Below are 20,815 nucleotides of genomic sequence, written 5' to 3'. Positions count from 1 at the left end.
AGGTATTTAAGGTGGCCACTTGCAAGTAGTTCTCCTATTTGATTCTCCTATGAAGAGTGGCATCATGGGCTCCTCAAAACAACTCTCAAATGATCTGAAAACCAAGATTATTCAACATAGCTTTTCAGGGGAAGGATACAAAAAGTTGTCTCAGAGATTTAACCTGTCAGTTTCCACTGTGAGGAACATAGTAAGGAAATGGAAGAACACAGGTACAGTTCTTGTTAAGCCCAGAAGTGGCAGGCCAAGAAAAATATCAGAAAGGCAGAGAAGAAGAATGGTGCGAACAGTCAAGGACAATCCACAGACCACCTCCAAAGACCGGCAGCATCATCTTGCTGCAGATGGTGTCACTGTGCATCAGTCAACAATACTACGCACATTGCACAAGGAGAAGCTGTATGGGAGAGTGATGCGAAAGAAGCCGTTTCTGCAAGCACGCCACAAACAGAGTCGCCTGAGGTATGCAAAAGCACATTTGGACAAGCCAGTTACATTTTGGAAGAAGGTCCTGTGGACTGATGAAACAAAGATTGAGTTGTTTGGTCATACAAAAAGGCGTTATGCATGCGCTGTATTGTTGACCGATGCACAGTGACACACAGTGCACAGTGGTAAAATATATGTCTTTGTTCTAAACTACATTTTGGCCCACAAAAAAAACAAGGCCTCAAGGCCTCATACGGCTATGTGGACAGAAAAATAAAAAAGTTATGGCTCTTGAAAGAATGGAAGGAAAAAACAAATGTGCAAATAAAAGTGTGAAGAAGATGTTAAAGAGCAAATACAGATTATTTTTTTTATTCTATTTTCTATAGAAATGGTAATTTCTGTTTCAGGAAAATTCCAGAGTGACCGAAGTCTCAGCGTGACCTTGATCTTAGACTGCAGTAGAATTCCATTTCTGGACTGTATGGGAGTGACTGCGCTCACTCAGGTATTCATAAAAGTCATAAAGTGCTTGTGATTTCTTGGAAATAGAGCTGGACACACAATCAGACTTCACATTAAGTGAAAATTCCTTATCGGTGGCAGCATTGGGGTCAGTGTATAAAGAAATATTCCACCACAAAACAGAAGCAAGAAGAAGGTTATTAGATGAAGCTAGAAGATGTTGTCTTAGGCTGTGTGCCCACGTTGCGTTTTTTAAGCATTTTTGCCGCTGCGGAAACGCTTTAAAAACGTATTCCCATGTAATCCTATGGGATTCTGCAGTTGCTGTGCCCATGCTGCGGATGTTACCACTGCGGAATTGCATAGCTGTAAAATCCGCAGCATGTCCATTAATTCTGCGGAATTGCGGTGATTCCGCCGCCATAGGATTGCATTGAAACGCTCACTTTACGCATGTGGCTATGCCTACCATGTGTAATGTGAGTGCTTCATGTGCGGATGGTACCCAGGGTCTGGAGAAGAGGAGACTCTCCTCCAGGCCCTTGGTACCATATTCCTGTAAAAATAGAAATAAAATAAAAAAATCAGGATATACTTACCCTCTGTCAGCCCCCGGAGCCCTCATTGGCGCTGGCGGCAACTTCGTTCCCAGGGATGCATTGCACAAATGACCTCTGATGATGTAGCGTTGCGAGACCGCTACATCAGAGGTCATTCGCGCAATGCATCCCTGGGAACGGAAGTTGCTGCCAGCACCGATGAGGGCTCCGGGGGCTAACAGAGGGTAAGTATATCCTGATTTTTTTTATTATTTTTAACATTCTGTCTTTTACTATTGACGCTGCATTGGCAGCCTCAATAGTGAAAAGTTGGTCACACTTGTCAAGCACTATGCTTGAGAACTTGAACTCTATTCCGCAGCATTTCTGCAACGTGGGCACATAGCTTAAGTGGTAATGTCACTACTTGTGGAGAGTGACATGTCTGACAAGCTAGTGTAAGGAGACTTATAGGCCACGTAATGTTGCTCCCAGTAATTAAATATACACATTGCCTGTTTAGAGACATAGAGAACTTGAACTCTATTGCCGCCTATTGGAAATAGAAATTTTAACCCCTTTCCGACATGGGGCGTAATAGTACGCCAATGTCTCTCTCTCCCTGTTTGGTGCAGGCCCGGCTCTGATCACACACCTTTCTGAGCACATGACAGCTGATATGAACAGTTGACATGTGCCCGCAACTGCCGCGGGTGGAATCACGATCCACTTGCGGCTGATAACTAGTTAAAAGCTGCTGTCACTCTCTGACGGCGGCCTTTAACTCGTGCATACCGGAACCGTGTCACTAATCCCGCCCATCGGTGACCCGTCACATGATCGCAAGTAACCGATGGGTCAGTATGACAACCAGAGGTCTCCAGAAGACCACTATGGTTGTCATAGCCAGATTGCTATGAGCGCTGTCCAGTGGTCGGCGCTCATAGTAAGTGAGAATTTCTGCTACATACAGACGATGTGATCATCGCCTGTGTGTAGATAATAGAGATGGTTAGCACTCGGACTGGAAGGTTGAATACACGGTGCTAGTGAGAAGGAGCCAATGGTCCCGTAAGTATAAGTTCAATATAGAATCACTGCACACGTAGATTATGCTCAAAGTGAAGTATTTTTATTTATTGCCGGTGAAGAAGCGACAGCTGATGTTTCGGCCTGGCAACGGCCTTTATCACATAGTAGCCCTTTTGAGAAGAAATAAAAATACTTCACTTTGAGCATAATCTACGTGTGCAGTGATTCTATATTGAACTCATCGCCTGTGTGTAGCAGAGGTGATCAAAGTACTGCAGCTTCTAGTCTCCCATGAAGACTATTGAAGCATACTAAAAGTAAAAAAAATGTTTTTAAAAATACAAAAAAAAATTAAAGTTCACATCACCTCCCTTTTGCCCCATTCAAAATGAAACAATAAAAAAATCAAACATACTTATATTTGGTATCGTAGCGTTCAGAATCGCCCGATCTATCAATAAAAAAAAGAATTAATTTGATCGTTTGAAAATGGCGTAACGAGAAAAAAAGTCAAAACACCATAATTATGTTTTTTTTGGTCGCCGCAACATTGCATTAAAATGCAATAACGGGCGATCAAAAGATTGTATCTGCATCAAAATGGTATTAAACACGTCAGCCAGGCATGCAGAAAATAAGCCCTCACCCGATCCCAGATCAAGAAACATGGAGATGCTACGGGTATCAGAACATGGTGCAATTTTTTTTTTAAACAAACTTTAGAATTTTTCAACCACTTAAATATAAAAGAACCTAGACATGTTTGGTATCTGTGAACTTGTAATGACCTGGAGAATCATAATGGCAGGTCAGTTTTAGCATTTAATGAACATGGTAAAAAAAAAATCCATAAACAACTGTGTTATTGCACTTTTTTTTTGCAATTTCACTGCACTTGGAATTTTTTTTCCGCATCTTCCAGTAGACGATATATTAAAACCAATGGTGTTCTTCAAAAGTACAACTCATTCTGAAAAAAAAAAGCCCTCACATGGCCATATTGACAGAAAAGTAAAAAAGTTATGACTCTGGGAAGAAGGGGAGGAAAAAATAAAAATGCAAAAACAAAAATACGGGGTTAAAGGGGTTTTCCCACAAACAAAAGCTTATTTTAATCAATAGATCTTGGAGTAATAACTTCCAGAATTGGATGTGTTAAAAAATGTTCCTGTGCTGAGATAATCTTATAAATGTGCCCCTGTTGTGTACTGTGTATTGGCTGTGTCTGACCGTACAGGAACATGGTCTGATCATACCACAGCTCCTGGGCAGGGGAGGAGAAAAAAAAAGTATACAGATAGCACAGTATGGGATTGCAAATTATTCTCTTTTTCAGATAAAACATTGTATAAAAACAGGGAAGTAAATCTTTTACCTCACAAAAAGAATCAGTTGTGATCCCATGCTGTCCTGTCTGTATAATCTTTTGCTTCCTCCCCTGCCCAGGAGCTGTGGTATGATCAGACCATTTTCCAGCACGGACAGACACAGCCATTACACGGTACACAACAGGGGCACATTTATAAGATTATCTCAGCACAGGAACTTTTTATTTAAACATATCCAATTGTGGAAAATATTTATTATTATTCCAAAATCTATTGAGTAAAATCAACTTTTGTTTGTGGAAAAAACTTGCAGACGTGTTTCAGAGTGTTGCCCTTCCTCAGTGCAGGAGCTGAGGGTCATTAGAGTATCACATCCGATGTCATACCCTGACTCTGGCCTTTCTGTGTATTTTCAGATTTTCCAGGATCTGGGAGATTATGACACCAATGTGCTGTTCTCAGGCTGCAGTGGTAAGTGACATTCATTGTATGGCGCAGTGTCTGTTTGGAATTGTAATATATTACCGGATGTACTTTTCCTGCAGCGTCACTAATGAAGGCCATGATGTTCTGCGGCTCAGACTGTGGTCCAAAGCACAAGCATTTCTTCAGTACAATAAGAACTGCACTTGATGCCTTGAAATTAAAACCGGTAAAATGTTTCACCTTAAAGGGAATTCTCAACTTCTTGTTCTGGAGCGCACTGATCGTCTGCCTTCCAGTTGTCTACTTGTTGGGGTGACAGTTCGGGTGCACTCTCTGATGCTGCATGAAAAGGCCGCCATACCTCTGTGGCATCAGTGGAGAGCAGCAGCACTGAGTTGCTCTGGATCAAGTGATCCTGGCCAGCTTTAGAGCAGCGCTTTCAAGTTCTTTTGTAATAAAGTGTGGTACTTGTAAGCGCTGCGCTCCATGTCTACGAGACTGGTCCCCTCTGCAGTCTATCAGCGGTGGCCAGTAAGCTGGGAAATAAGCAGTAAATAATAAAATGAAAAATCCCTCTGTTCTTGAGAATGAAGAGGATTTTTAATAACAAATAAAATTTCAAAGTTTCTTGTTTTTACAATTTTACGTGCACTTTACTATATGACCCATTATACAAGATGATGAGAATAACACTTTTTAAAGTATGACAGCTTCTAAATGCCTTTTGTAGCCAGACAAGAGTCAGTTCTTGTTTCAGGGATTTTCATTCATTCTTCCTTGGTTTACTCTTCCAGTTCTGTGAGATTCCTGGGTTGTCTTGCATGCACTGCTATTTTGAGGTCTAGCCACAGATTTTCAATGATGTTCAGATTAGGGGACTGTGAGGGCCATTGTAAAACCTTCGGCTTGCGCCTTTTGAGGTAGTCTATTGTGGATTTTGTGTGTTTACGATCATTATCCATTTGTAGAAGCCATCCTCTTTTCAACTTCAGCTTTTTTACAGATGGTGTTATGTTTGCATCAAGAATTTGTTGAAATTTCATTGAACCCATTCTTACCTCTACCCATGAAATATTCCCCATGTCATTGGCTGCAACACAACCCCAAAACATGATTGATCCACCCCCATGCTTAGTGGTTGATGAGATGTTATTTTCCTGAAATCCTGTGCCCTTTTTTCTCCACACATACAATCCTGTGCCCTTTTTTCTCCACACATACAGTACCTTTGATCATTGTGGCCAAAGAGTTCTATTTTAATCTCCTCTGTCCACAGGACTTGTTTCCAAAATGCATCAGGCTTGATTAGATATTCTTTTGCATACTTCTGCATCCTAATAATAAAATTGAGCATCAGGAGAGGTTTTCTTCTGATGACTCAGCCATATTTGTGCAGGTCTCTGAACAGTAGAACAAGGTACCACAACTCCAGAGCCTGCTAAATCTTGTGAAGGTCTTTTGCAGTAAAGCAGGGGTTCTGATTTACCTCTCTAGAAATCCTACAAGCAGCTCTCACTGAAATTTTTTTTGTCTTCCAGACCTTATCTTGACCTCCACTCTTCATGGTAACTGTAGTGAAACCTCCACCAGGGGGAGATGGTGAGGGAAGAGAGGTTACACACTAAGAGTAGCAACACTGAGCAATAGCACAGGTGTGACAGGTAACGAGAGAGAATGGTCAGACGAACCGAGTCAGAAACTAGCAGGAGCAGACGTACCAGAAGGAGCAGCAATACACGTAGTCAAAATACCAAGCCGAGGGTCAGAAAGCCAAAACATGATCACAGGGTCCAAAAATGTGAGGCGAAATACGTGGTCGGGGTACAAGCCGGGAAGTCAAATGCCAGAGAGGGAACGTAGCAGCAGAGACGAATACCAAGAGACGGGGTCAGAGATCAGTCTGGGTCATACACGTGGATACTAGTCAAAGGCAGAAGGATCACCAAGGTGCAAGGGTCAGAGGCTCTAAACTGGAAGCTTGAGCTATCACTAACACTGGTCAGTAGGCCGTGAGAGACTGAAATAGCCCAGCTAGCTCCAGAATGAGGCTGAAGAGATTAACCCCCGCATGACCAGTCCAGAGGGAAGACAGCAGAAAATAAACTCCGGTCTGGACCATGACAGTACTCCCCTCTCAATGGGGGGCCACCAGACCCCCAGGCTTCCCTGTATGACGAGCATGAAAGGCCCGGACCAACCGATCCGCATGGACCGAACACCTTGGCACCCATAACCGATCCTCAGGACCGTACCCTTTCCAATGGACTAAGTACTGAAGTGAACGGTGGAGCATACGAGAATCCACCACCTGTTCTACCTCGGAGTCGGTCTGGCCATCTACCATAACAGGCGGTGGGTGCGAGGGAGACTCATTAGAGGAAGGCACCGACGGCTTCAGAAGCACCTTATGGAGCACATTAGGGATCCGCAATGACGGAGGTAAACGCAGGCGAAAGGCCACAGGATTAATCACCTCTAAAATTTCATATGGACCAATAAACTTGGGACCCAACTTAGCAGTGGGAATTCTCAGCCTTATATTTTTGGTGGATAACCATACCTTATCCCCCACCTGATAAACCGGCCCCACAGAGCGTCGTTTATCCGCAAAAAATGTATATTTGCCTTGAGCCTCCCCAATGTTCTTCTGAACCTCCCTCCAAACCTCCCCCAACTGCAAAAGGGCCGAATCAGCCCCTGGACACTCCGAATCCAGTCGGGAAAATTCACCAAAATCAGGGTTAAACCCGTAGTTGCAGAAGAAAGGAGAAGTACCAGTAGACTGATTGATTTGACACGATTATTGAAAGCGAATTCCGCTATAGGTGTCACAGAGCACCAATCATCCTGTCTGGATGTGACAAGACACCGTAGAATCTGCTCCAAAGACTGATTGGTCCTTTTTAGCCTGACCATTGGTCTCGGGATGGTAAGCCGATGAAAAGGTCAGACTGATGCCCAACCTGTTACAAAAAGCCCTCCAGAATTTTGCCACGAATTGCACCACTCTATCAGACACCACACTGACAGGCACACCATGCAACCGGATCACATGCTCAATGAATAGTTTAGATAGAGTCTCAGCATTAGGAAGGCCCGTCAATGGTACAAAATGTGCTTGTTTACTGAACCTATCCACCACTACTCAGATCATGGTTTTGCCATTAGAGGGGGGAGATCGGTCATAAAATCCATGGACAGATGAGTCCACGGTCTATCGGAAATTGACAGTGGCACCAATTCCCCGGCCGGCCGGTTGTGGGAGGCTTTAGTGCGGGCACAAATTTCACAGGAGGACACAAAGCCAGTGACGTCAGAAGTCAACAAGGGCCACCAGAACAGCCTAGTGATGGCTTTACGAGTGGCCGAGATTCCAGGATGCCCACTCAGAGCCGAGTCGTGGAATTTCCGAAGCACCCTTAACCGATACTTGACAGGCACAAAGAGCTTATTTTCAGGTATGGACGGAGGAGCAAGAGATTGGGCCTTACAAATCTCCTGCTCAAATCTCAGGGACACCACAGCCACCACCACCCCACGCTGAAGAATGGAGGAAGGAGGCTCAGGAGGCGATACCGGATCTAGGCTGCAAGACAAGGCATCCGCCTTCACATTCTTGGAACCTGGTCTGGAAGAGATGGAAAACTGAAATCGTGAAAAAAAGTGACCACCTTGCCTGTCTTGGAGTCAGACATTTGGCGGACTCGATGTAAGACAGGTTCTTGTGATCTGTAATGACAGTGATATGATGGACAGCCCCCTCCAAAAAATGCCTCCATTCTTCAAAAGCTAATTTAATGGCCAACAACTCTCGGTTACCCACATCATAATTTCTCTCCGCAGAGGAAAAATTTTTAGAAAAGAAGGCACAGGGTCTTAAGTTAGTTAATGTGGTGGGCCCCTGGGACAACACAGCCCGAACTCCCACCTCAGAGGCATCCACTTCTATGATGAATGGTTTTGACAAATCAGGTTAAACCAGTACCGGAGCAGTCATGGAACTTTTTTAACAAAGAAAACGCAGCCACAGCTGGAGCTGACCAGTTTTTGAGATCAGCCCCCTTTTGGGTGAGATCAGTGAGGGGTTTGACCACTTGAGAGAACCCCTTGATGAATTTTCTATAGTAATTGGCGAAACCCAGTCGCTGAAGACCCTTGAGGTCTCTGGGTTGCACCCAATCCACAATGGCCTGTACCTTCCTAGGGTCCATACGAAACCCCTCAGAGGACAGGATGATCCCTAGAAAGGACACTTTTTGAGTGAAAAATTAACATTTCTCCAGTTTGGCAAAGAGTGAGTTCTCCCTGAGCCTCTGGAGAACCGCACGAAGATGACCCATGTGACTTTGTCTATCAGAAGAATATATGAGCATATCGTCAAGATAAACTACAACAAAGCGTCCAATAAAATCAGAGAAAACATGGTTAATGAAATTCTGGAAGACCGCTGGTGCATTAGTCAAACCGAACGGTATAACCAAATTTTCAAACAGACCCTCAGAGGTGAGAAGCGCAGTTTTCCACTCATCCCCCTCCCGCATACGGATGAGATTGTATGCTCCCCTGAGGTCCAACTTAGAGAACCACCTGGCCCCCGACAATTGATTGTACAAATCAGGTATCAGTGGGAGAGGATAAGTGTTTCTTATGGTTATCTTATTCAGTTCTCGAAAATCGAGGCATGGGCGTAAACCATCCTTTTTTTTACAAAAAAGAACCCCGCCGCCATGGGAGAAACAGATGGCCGTATATATCCTTTACGGAGGCTCTCAGAGATATACTCCTTCATAGCAGCCTGCTCAGGGCCGCAGAGATTGTACAGATGGGCTTTGGGCAATTTGGCACCGGGAACAAGATCAACGGCATTATCGAATGGGCGGTGTGGTGGTAGAACCCCAGCCTCCTTTTCGGAGAACACATCCTCAAAATACTTAAGGTACTCCGGAATACCCTCCAGACTGATGGATGACATAGACATAGTGGCAAGACAATTTTCAGAACAACCAGGTCCCCATTTAACAATATTCCGGGACCCCCAGTCAATAACTGGCTTATGCCGTTGCAACCAGGGAAACCCTAACACCAGGCCAGCAGGGAGGTTATCCAAAACAAAGCATGACATGCGCTCCTGGTGTAGGGCCCCCACCCTGAGGGTGAATTCTTTAGAACTGAAATGGAGACCATCCTTAGTGAGAGGTGTAACATCAATAGCCACAATTTTTAAGGGAGTCTCCAACCTAACTGTCCCTAATCTACAGTGGGCCACCAGCTTAGAGTCAATCAGGTTCAGGGATGACCCACAGTCTACAAAAGCCGAAGTATGGAAAAAGCCATTCTCAACACCAAGTTCCACCTTTAACAGTATCTTTGAAAATGAAGAAAAAGGTACCTGAGAGTCTGGGTGACCTCCACGATGATCACCCAGATTCAGCCGCTTGTTAGTCGGTGGACAGGAGGGGCAGTCTTTTTCCAATGTCCGGGATCTCCGCAATAAAAACACAACTTTCCATCACGTCGCCGTTTCCTCTCTTTCTCCTGGGGGTTGGTGGCTCCCACCTCCATAGGTTCAGATGGAAGCAAAACATCAGGGTTAACAGGGAAAAACGGAATCCCTCGCTGTGTAACACCTCTCTCCTGCAGTCTCCGATCCATACGGATAGCCTGAGTCATAGCCTCCTCCAATGAGCTGGGAGGTGGATGGAAAAACAGAGCATCCTCCAAGCAATCCGACAGTCCCTTCCTGAGCAGACATCTCAGTGTGGAGTCGTCCTAGGATACCTCAGTGGACCATCGACGAAATTCGGAGCTGTACCATTCGGCTGAGTGCTTCCCCTGCCCCAGACCCATAATAGTGTCCTCTGCCACCCTAACATGGTCCGGTTCATCATAGATAGGTTCTTTTAGGCCCTAGGACTTATCTACCGACATCTGTTCTGGGGCAGTAGGGGGCAACGAGAAAGCCCAGGATTGGGGACCCTCCCTAAGTAAGAAGATAATAATCCCCACCCGCTGAGTCTCATCCCCAGACGATCCGGGTCTAAGAGAAAGCCATAATTTACAACTCTCCTTGAATATGTGAAATTTATCTTTTTCACCAGAAAATGTGTCAGGAAGTTTAACTGAGGGTTCAGGAGAGTGCAAAATAATATCTACAGAGTCACCTGGTGGACTAACAATATGAGAGGTGTTTCCCTGCATGGTCTTAATAGTCTGTCAGTTCTTTCTGTAGGTGGGTATGAGACATGACAAGGGACTGATGATTCACAGAAAAGTCCAGCGCCATCTGCGTCAAACTGGACACTTGATCTGCCAAGTTATGCCGCAGATCCATGACCAAAGGAAAAAAAAAGTGCAAAATCCCGTTTAAATGTATTGGTTAGTGATAATGTAGTGAAACCTTCACCTGGGGGAGCTGGTGAGGGAAGAGAGGTTACACACTAAGAGTAGCAACACTGAGCAATAGCACAGGTGTGACCGGTAACGAGAGAGAATGGTCAGACGAACCGAGTCAGAAACTAGCAGGAGCAGACGTACAAGAAGGAGCAGCAATACACGTAGTCAAAATACCAAGCCGAGGGTCAGAAAGCCAAAACATGAGCACGGGGTCCAAAAACGTGAGGCGAAATACGTGGTCGGGGTACAAGCTGGGAAGCCAGAGAGGGAATGTAGCAGCAGAGACAAATACCAAGAGACAGGGTCAGAGATCAGTCCGGGTCATACACGTGGATACTAGTCAAAGGCAGGAGGATCACCAAGGTACAAGGGTCAGAGGCTCTAAACTGGAAGCTTGAGCTATCACTAAAGGGCCTGTCACACTAAGAGATATCGCTAGCAATATTGCTATAACTTGTGACGTTATAGCGATATTGCTAGCGATATCGCTGTGTCTGATACTTACCTACGACCCGCTCCCCCGCTGGTTATCGCTGATCGCGCGAGAACGTCCAGGACTGTTTCCTGCTGTGACGACGAGCGACGCGTGGAGCCGGGCGGGAGGACGCAGGATCGCCTAGTGTGACAGGTAAGTAGCGACCCCCCGTCCCCAGCGATGACGCTGGTGAGATCTGCCTGTGTGGCAGCTCACTAGCGACCACTTAGCGATGTACCAGCGACCCTGACCGCGTCATATCGCTGGTCGGGATCGCTGGTACATCGCTAAGTGTGACAGTACCTTAACACTGGTCAGCTGGCTGTGAGAGACTGAAATAGCCCAGCTAGCTCCAGAACGAGGCTGAGGAGATTAACCCCCGCATGACCAGTCCAGAGGGAAGACAGCAGAAAATAAACTCCGGACTGGACCATGACAGTAACTCATTTCTTAATTACATTTCGAACTGAGGAAATGGCGACTTGAAAACTCTTTGCTATCTTCTTATAGCCTTCTCTTGCTTTGTGGGCCTCCACCATTTTCAGAGTGCTAGGCAGTTGTTTAGAAGAACCCATGGCTGCTGTTTTTTGGCACAAGGTTAGAGGAGGCTGGATTTTTGTAAAGTTGGGAAATTTACATCACCTTCCTTTTTGTAATTTGTAAAATGAAAAAAGTAAAAAAACGAAAAGCAAAACTATATATATATATATATATATATATATATATATATATATTTATTTTTTTTTTTTTTTTTTGCGTAAATTACAAACAAAGGTAATAAGTCATCCTTAACTTTAAGCCTTTTAGAGATCATTTTATCTTCAACTTGCTTAACTGTTCACAATAACAGTAATGTTTACCAGGGGTGCCCAAACTTTTAACATGCCAACTTAAATGCTTAGAGGGGTTTTCTAGACACAACAATTTATCATATATCCACAAAATTTATAATAACTACTAGATTAGTTGGGGTCTGACCTTTGAGACCACCACCAATCAGCAGGACAGGGGACTTTTTTATGAGATGGCAATCTATCTTCCACAAATACTATAGGATCATGCCTTGTCATTTCTTAAGGTACTGTCACACTTAGCGATGTACCAGCGATCCCGACCAGCGATATGACGCGGTCAGGATCGCTGGTACATCGCTAAGTGGTCGCTAGTGAGCTGCCACACAGGCAGATCTCACCAGCGACATCGCTGGGGACGGGGATCGCTACTTACCTGTCAGATGAGGCGATCCTGCGTCCTCCCGCCCGGCTCCACACGTCGCTCGTCTTCACAGCAGGATGCGCCGCAGGAAGCTGACGACGAGAAACAGTCCTGGACGTTCTCGCGCAATCAGCGATAACCAGCGGGGGAGCGGTCGTAGGTAAGTATCAGACACAGAGATATCGCTAGCAATATCGCTATAACGTCACAAGTTATAGCGATATTGCTAGCGATATCGCTTAGTGAGTGTGACATGCCCTTTAGTCTATAAGGTTGGGTGCAGTACCCAGAGGTCTGAAATCACAGATATCACCAATGATAAACATCATCTTTTGACCAATTTCCTAAGTTGTCTCATCTTGACAATCTCTACTAGGGAGTCGGGAGAGTGTAAAGAAGGGTCCTCTCTAGGATCCCCTGAATGAGCCAGACATGGTCATTTAAATGGCTGTAAGTAATCATACGTTTTACGTACAGCTGCCCCAAGAGGGGGGATTTCTAGCTGTCATCAATCATCTGTACTATTGAATATCAGCCATTTGTGAGGGGCTTTTTTGGTGTCAGACACATAGATTATAATGAGGCAGATCCTTTTACTAAAGTGTAAAGTGACATTTATCCCAGTGCATAAAACATGTCCGAGAAAGATATTATAATTCAATACACGTTTTCCACTGTGAGAAGCCATGTATTTTTCTTTAATGCAAATAAGTGTTTATCATAGCAATATTAATATATATATAATATACAGTCATATGTTAAAGTTTGGGCACCCCTATTAATGTTAACCTTTTTTCTTTATAACAATTTTGGTTTTTGCAACAGCTATTTCAGTTTCATATATCTAATAACTGATGGACTCAGTTATATTTCTGGATTCAAATGAGGTTTATTGTACTAACAGAAAATGTGCAATCTGCATTTAAACAAAATTTGACCGGTGCAAAAGTATGGGCACCTCAACATAAAAGTGACATTAATATTTCGTAGATCCTCCTTTTGCAAAAATAACAGCCTCTAGTCGCTTCCTGTAGCTATTAATGAGTTCCTGGATCCTGGATGAAGGTATTTGTGACCATTCCTGTTTACAAAACAATTCCAGTTCAGTTAAGTTTGATGGTCGCCGAGCATGGACAGCCCGCTTCAAATCATCCCACAGATGTTCAATGATATTCAGGTCTGGGGACTGGGATGGCCATTCCAGAACATTGTAATTGTTCCTCTGCATCAATGCCTGAGTAGATTTGGAGCGGTGTTTTGGATCATTGTCTTGCTGAAATATTCATCCCCTGCGTAACTTCAACTTCGTCACTGATTCTTGCACATTATTGTCAAGAATCTGCTGATACTGAGTTGAATCCATGCGACCCTCATCTTTAACAAGATTCCCGGTGCCGGCATTGGCCACACAGCCCCAAAGCATGATGGAACCTCCACCAAATTTTACTGTGGGTAGCAAGTGTTTTTCTTGGAATGCTGTGTTTTTTAGCCTCCATGCATAACGCCTTTTTGTATGACCAAACAACTCAATCTTTGTTTCATCAGTCCACAGCACCTTCTTCCAAAATGTAACTGGCTTGTCCAAATGTACATTTGCATACCTCAGGCGACTCTGCTTGTGGCGTGCTTGCAGAAACGGCTTCTTTCGCATCACTCTCCCATACAGCTTCTCATTGTGCAAAGTGCGCTGTATTGTTGACAGATGCACAGTGACACCATCTGCAGTAAGATGATGCTGCAGGTCTTTGGAGGTGGTCTGTGGATTGTCCTTGACTGTTCTCACCATTCTTCTTCTCTGTCTTTCTGATATTTTTCTTGGCCTGCCACTTCTGGGCTTAACAAGAACTGTACCTGTGTTCTTCCATTTCCTTACTATGTTCCTCACAGTGGAAACTGACAGGTTAAATCTCTGAGACAACTTTTTGTATCCTTCCCCTGAAAAGCTATGTTGAATAATCTTTGTTTTCAGATCATTTGAGAGTTGTTTTGAGGAGCCCATGATGCCACTCTTCATAGGAGAATCAAATAGGAGAACTACTTGCAAGTGGCCACCTTAAATACCTTTTCTCATGATTTGATACACCTGGCTATGAAGTTCAAAGCTCAATGAGGTTACAAAGCCAATTTAGTGCTTCAGGAAGTCAGTAAAAAGTAGTTAGGAGTGTTCAAATCAAGAAAATGATAAGGGTGCCCATACTTTTGCACCGGTCAAATTTTGTTTAAATGCAGATTGCACATTTTCTGTTAGTACAATAAACCTCATTTGAATCCAGAAATATAACTGAGTCCATCAGTTATTAGATATATGAAACTGAAATAGCTGTTGCAAAAACCAAAATTGTTATAAAGAAAAAAGGTTAACATTAATAGGGGTGCCTAAACTTTAACATATGACTGTATATCGATATATATACACTGTGTTCCAAATTATTATGCAAATGATATTTTTCTATGATTTTCCTAAATAGTCAGTACAAATGACAGTCAGTCTAATAAAAGTCATCACCAGTTAGAGTATACATCGAATTTTATTGAAGAAACCTCCCAATGATAACAGTATAATCTGCAAAATGAATAAAAACTTAAATTGCACTGTTCCAAATTATTAGGCACAGTAGAATTTCTAAACATTTGATCTGTTTTAAAGGACTGAAAATGTTCATTTGTGGAATTTGCAGCATTAGGAGGTCACATTCACTGAACAAAAAAGCTATTTAACTCCAAAACATCCTAACAGGCTAAGTTACATGTTAACATAGGAACCCTTCTGCGACATCACCTTCACAATTCTTGCATCCATTGAACTTGGGAGTTTTTGGAGAGTTTCTGCTTGGATTTCTTTGCATGAAGTCGGAATAGCCTCCCAGAGTTGCTGTTTTGATGTGAACTGCCTCCCACCCTCATAGATCTTTTGCTTGATGATACTCCAAAGGTTCTCTACAGGGTTGAGGTCAGGGGAAGATGGTGGCCACACCATGAGTTTATCTCCTTTTATGCCCATAGCAGTCAATGACTCAGAGGTATTCTTTGCAGCATGAGATGGTGCATTGTCATGCATGAAGAGGATTTTGCTCCTGAAGGCACATTTCTGCTTTTCATACCATGGAAGACAGCTGTCAGTCAGAAACTCTATATACAGTACTTTGCAGAGGTCATTTTCACACCTTCAGGAACCTTAAAGGGCCCCATCAGCTGTTTCCCCATGATTCCGGCCCAAAACATGACTCCTCCTCCTTGCTGAAGTCGCAGCCTTGTTGGGACATAGTGGCCATCCACCAACCATCCATCTGGACCATCCAGGGTTGCTCGACACTCATCAGTAAACAAGACTGTATGAAAAATAGTCTTCATGTATGTCTGGACCCACTGCTACAATTTCTGCTTGTGAACACTTTTTAGGGGTGGCCGAATAGTAGGTTTATGCACCACAGCAAGCCTTTGAAGGATCCTACACCATGAGATTCGAGGGACTCCAGAGGCACCAGCAGCTTTAAATATCTGTTTGCTGGTTTGTAATGGCTTTTTAGCAGCTGCTCTCTTAATCTGATGAACTTGCCTGGCAGAAACCTTCCACATTCTGCCTTTATCAGCACAAACATGTCTGTGCTCAGAATCAGCCACAAATCTCTTAACAGTACGATGGTCACGTTTAAATTTTTGGGAAATATCTAATGTTTTCATCTCTTGACCAAGGCATTGCACTATTTGATGCATTTCAGCAGCAGAGAGATCCTTTTTCTTTCCTAAATTCCTTGAAACCTGTGTCCTGCTTAATAATGTGGAACATCATTCTTAAGTAGTTTTACTTTAATTGGGCTCACCTGGTAAACTAATTATCACAGGAATTTGAGATTGATTTCAGTGATCCAAAGAGCCCTGATACACAATACTATCTATGAGTTTATTTGAAAAACAAAAAATTACATCTTTATGACACTTAAATCCAATTTGCATAATAATTTGGAACGCAGTGTATATATAGATAGGCAGAACCACATTGTGCTCTTATCAGATATTGCTAATATAAGTAAACTACATTTTGGCCTTGTTTATTGGACTCCAGTGCCTTCTAGTGGTAGTAATGGAGGAATACACTTTACATTGTATTTCCTATTCTCAGACACCAGGATCTCTACAGCATTGCATTAGACAGTCGTCCCAGGTGACTCTATGGATGTAGCAGCCATAGGTAACTAGTATGGGCTCCAAAAGCTGAAGGGTAGAAGGGGTTAAGCTCCTGGATTGCACAGAGAGCATAGATGACAATAGAAATATATTGGAGAATTGCTCCTAGATAGTACAATTCCCTAATATAGGGTTACATTTGTCAGCAAAGAGCAGATGGTGACATAAGTGGATCCCATGGACAATATGATGGTAAATGTTTTATTACTTTCTACTGCTATGGAAATTACTTCTTTAAAGTGACCTTAAAGCACCGCTCCAGCGATTTTTTAATTTTATTTCAGTGCTGGAGTGGTGTCACTAATCCAAGTTCCCTGACCCTAGAATTATACTTACCTGCTGCCGTCTTCAGCTATTCCCGGCGCCGCTCTTGTCTTACCTTACCTGCTGCCATCTTGTGACTATAACTTCTGACCGGAAGTCCAAGCGCTCAGTGTAAATCTATGAGCCTTGTTCTGGCTCTCATAGACTTACATTGGGTTGTGACCTCCGGCTCTCCCCGCAGACACTGTAGCTTCCAGCCATTCTTAACCTGCAGAAGACGACCGGAGCGGCACAGGTAACAGATGAAGATGGAGGCTGGTGAATATGAGATTAGGGGCAGGGAACTTAGATTAGTGACGCCTCTCCAGCGGTAAAATAAGAAAAAGAGAATTCTGGAGCGGAGCTGTAAGTGTGGAGATAAATGTTACCTGGGTTGGTTATGTGACTGATTTTACCATGTTACTTTTCTCTAGTGCGGTGGATCCAGTCTGGAAGTTCTCGACTCATCTGACGCATAGGACAAGAGCTGGAGAAGTAATGGACATTATTTCTTCTGTGATTTACCGCTGAGTGGACATGCAAAACAATGAGCCCGATTCATCAAAGCCAAAAGCTTTGAAAAGTTGCAAAATTTAGGCCCAATTTAGTGGTGCCTAAATTGTGCGACTTTTAGCATCTTCATGCCCGTTTCTCTGAGCTGCTCCGAAGTGGGCAGAGTTGTTGCACGACAGCGGCGTGGACGTGACGCCTGATGACCTATCATATGAATAAGGTGGGGCGATGGGGAGCTGTGCGCTGCTGATGACCGATCATATGAAGATGGTGGAAGATATGGGAAGCTGTGTGGTCCTGATGACCTATCATGAGAATAAGGTGGGAGGATGGGGAGCTGTGCACTCCTGATGACCTATCATATGAATAAAGTGGGGGGATGGGGAGCTGTGCGCTCCTGATGACCTGTTATATGAATAAGGTGGGAGGTCTGGAAGCTGTGTGCTGCTGATGACTTATCATATGAATAAGGGGGGAGGATGGGGAGCTGTGTGCTCCTGATGACCAATCATACGAATAAGGTGGGGGGATGGGGAGCTGTGTGCTCTTGATAGATCATATGAATAAGGTGGGAGGATAGGAAGCTGTGTGCTCCTGATGTCCGATCATATGAAGAAGGTGGAGGGATGGGGAGCTGTGTGCTCCTGATGACCAATCATATGAATAAGGTGGGGGGATGGGGAGCTGTGTGCTCTTGATCGATCATATGAATAAGGTGGGAGGATAGGAAGCTGTGTGCTCCTGATGTCCGATCATATGAAGAAGGTGGAAGGATGGGGAGCTGTGTGCTCCTGTTAACTGATCATGAGAATAAGTTGGGAATATGGGGAGCTGTACGCTTCTGATAACCGATCGTGAGAATAATGTGGGCGGTCTTGGAGCTGTGTGCTCCTGATGACCAATCATATGAATAAGGTGGCCGTATGGTGAGCTGCATGTGTAGGGTTCGAGCAGGCTCACAGGATGCAGTGACGAGACACGAGACTGAATGTGGGGGGAAATAAACTTTTATAAGTTTTAAAGCCACAAGAGCTAAACTGCTTAAATCAAACAAAGGAGAAACACCTATTTGTCCTCGCAGGGACTCGTAAAACAACTTTCAAACAAAAAGGGTCCTTATTTTTCTATAGTGCACTTAGCCTTCTGGGCGTCGCTCGAGTTCACGACCACTCAGGGGTTGCAGATGTAGCTGTCTTGTAATCCACGTTTAACCGGAAGGACTCGTGCTCGTCCGGCCCTGAAGAAACCGGAACGGTGGGGCGCAGCAGGCCCTGAAGAAACCAGAACGATGGGGCGCAGCAGGCCCTGAAGAAACTGGACGGTGGGGCGCAACGGGCCCTGAAGAAGTGGGGTCGGTGGGGCACAACGGGCCCTGAAGAAGCTGGCACGGTGGGGCACAACAGGCCCTGAAGAAATGGGGTCGGTGGGGCACAACGGGCCCTGAAGAAGCTGGCACGGTGGGGCACAACAGGCCCTGAAGAAACTGTTCAGGGGGTCAATCTCCCAGGCATCCGTTTAGAGGCGCTCGTTCCCCAGCCAGGTCATGACGCAGTTTCAAAAAGAGACATAAACGTTAACAAATTCTGCTCAGTGTCCCCTCAGTAACCGGGACGGGCTCTGCGGCCGCCTATAGCGAGGTGACGTCCCCTGAGGTCGGTGATGACGGGGCCGCAGCTGTGGGAGAAGACAGGGGGGCAGTGTCCTGGCCACTGTACCGGATTGCTGTGTTGTCGCAGCGGTCGCCTGAGATCCCGGTCCTGTCACACCACGGAGGGAATCAGCGGCCGTCACTTTATCTGAATCTTTGCGGGGGGAAACTCCCGGGGAGAGTCTCTTACGCGTCAACCTTCGGTCAGTCTCAAATTTCCCTTTTTCAGTCTCCTGCCTGTCTCTCTTTTCCACACCGTCAGTTGCCACAGTCCTCTCTCTGCCGCACGGCTTCCTCTCTCCTGTCAGGCTCTCTGCCAACTGCCACCTCAGCGCGTCCCCTGCTCCTTTTACCCTCGCCCCGCCCCCTGTTGCCCTGACAACTTCAGTCGCATGTCTCCCTTTGTAATCCCCCTGATGTGGTTTCTTCAACAACCCTGATGGCGGTCCCCCTGGTTCCAGCCCAATCACTGTATGGGGGTCCTCCTCCCCACACATGATCATGATGACCGTTCATAAGAATAAGGTGGGAGCATGGAGCTGTGCACTCCTGATGATTGATCATTAGAATAATCCTTTTTAAAGGAGTTGCATGATCAGAACTGAATAATCTGATTTTTTCAATGAAATAAAGATAATTTTAAAAATCAGTCATAAGGTAATGTGATGATCCCTGTTTCATTAATTTGCTATGTGGGCCAGTGAAGTTCTCAATTCACAGCCCAGAAGTGACCAAACCTGAACATCTTAAAATGTGATCTCTGCTTTGGACAATTTCCACTTGTTAGCAGAGGACCTTGACAATAAGCAGCTCACAAGACGTCATCCTGCAGGGACGCTCCGCGATCAGCTATCATCTGTGAGGAAACCTTGCATTTATCATGCAGCGCAACCACACGAAAATGAAGCATTGCACAAGATCTATTCATATCAATGAGGAGTCTGTGTATTGTAGGACAGGACAAGTCCTCCAAGGCGAGAAGCCCTCTTTGCCACTGTCCATTCCTCTGGCCAAGTGATGAGTATCTTAATCTGTGCCCCCTAACAATGACATGGGCACTGATTCTGCCACTATGATGGTTCCACTGGTAAATATTGTGTCTGTCATTGTTTTGGGGGCACGTGGCTATTCTTATATTTCATCAGTATCATTTCTCTATCTTTTCTCATAAACATACGCACTTTATAAGTATCTGTAAAATTACTTAGAAGGGAAAAACAACTTATTCTTTCTCCATGCACATTTAGTCCTACTTGCATTAACACTTGGATTTATCTGCTACATATCCTTGATTTCCATTGTCCACCTCATCCTACTGAGATCCATATTATATGAACATACATTCTGTCTATTCTTGTTAACTACTTTGATGACTTTTTCCTGGCATTTTATGATATTTATTTTTCCTTTAAATGTAATGATTTTTCCTGTTTTTAATATTTTCTATATGTTTCATTAAAATCAGTATAAAAAACATTGTTAAAAAATATATTGTTTGGGTGTAGTATCTTGTTGTTGTCAGTAGATGTCGCCATCGGTCCTCTCCAATATCAAGGCTCCAAGTGATTTCCTCATTAAGACTCGTTTTCTATTTTATGTTTTAATTTTGAGACAAAAGCGTTTCATTCATTGATAAAGTATTAGTAGATATATTAGAATTACAGTTTTGACTTCAGTGCAGTCAACCCAGCATCACCAAAATTTCCAGAACCCGTCCGGTCATCACTCGTCTCTCAACACCAACTATTCGGTCCAAGGTCCTCCTGTCCGGACTTCTGATTTTGTACACGGCTGAAACTGAGCTTCCTTTTGCTGTGTGCTACAATTCTGAGCTTGAGAGAATGCAGTCTGGCACTGTTCATCC

General features: G+C 44.3%; 1 protein-coding gene across 1 annotated transcript in view; it reads left to right on the top strand.

Moving 5' to 3' along the window:
* The window catches only part of SLC26A7 (solute carrier family 26 member 7), a 104,406-nt gene extending 83,966 nt beyond the window's left edge, over positions 1-20,440 (top strand). The window contains exons 15-18 of the mRNA XM_073550505.1: positions 840-937; positions 4,210-4,264; positions 4,339-4,445; positions 17,225-20,440. Coding sequence (XP_073406606.1) covers positions 840-937; positions 4,210-4,264; positions 4,339-4,445; positions 17,225-17,269 — 305 coding nt within the window. The 3' untranslated portion in view covers positions 17,270-20,440. The remainder of the gene's footprint in view (positions 1-839; positions 938-4,209; positions 4,265-4,338; positions 4,446-17,224) is intronic.
* Positions 20,441-20,815: the final 375 nt, after the last annotated feature.

This window comes from Dendrobates tinctorius, unplaced genomic scaffold, assembly GCF_039654945.1.
Source record: "Dendrobates tinctorius isolate UK_male_01 unplaced genomic scaffold, ASM3965494v1 ptg000165l, whole genome shotgun sequence".
Lineage (NCBI taxonomy): Eukaryota > Metazoa > Chordata > Amphibia > Anura > Dendrobatidae > Dendrobates > Dendrobates tinctorius.
Note: the sequence above shows the minus strand (reverse complement) of the source record. Positions and strands in the feature narration are given on the sequence as shown.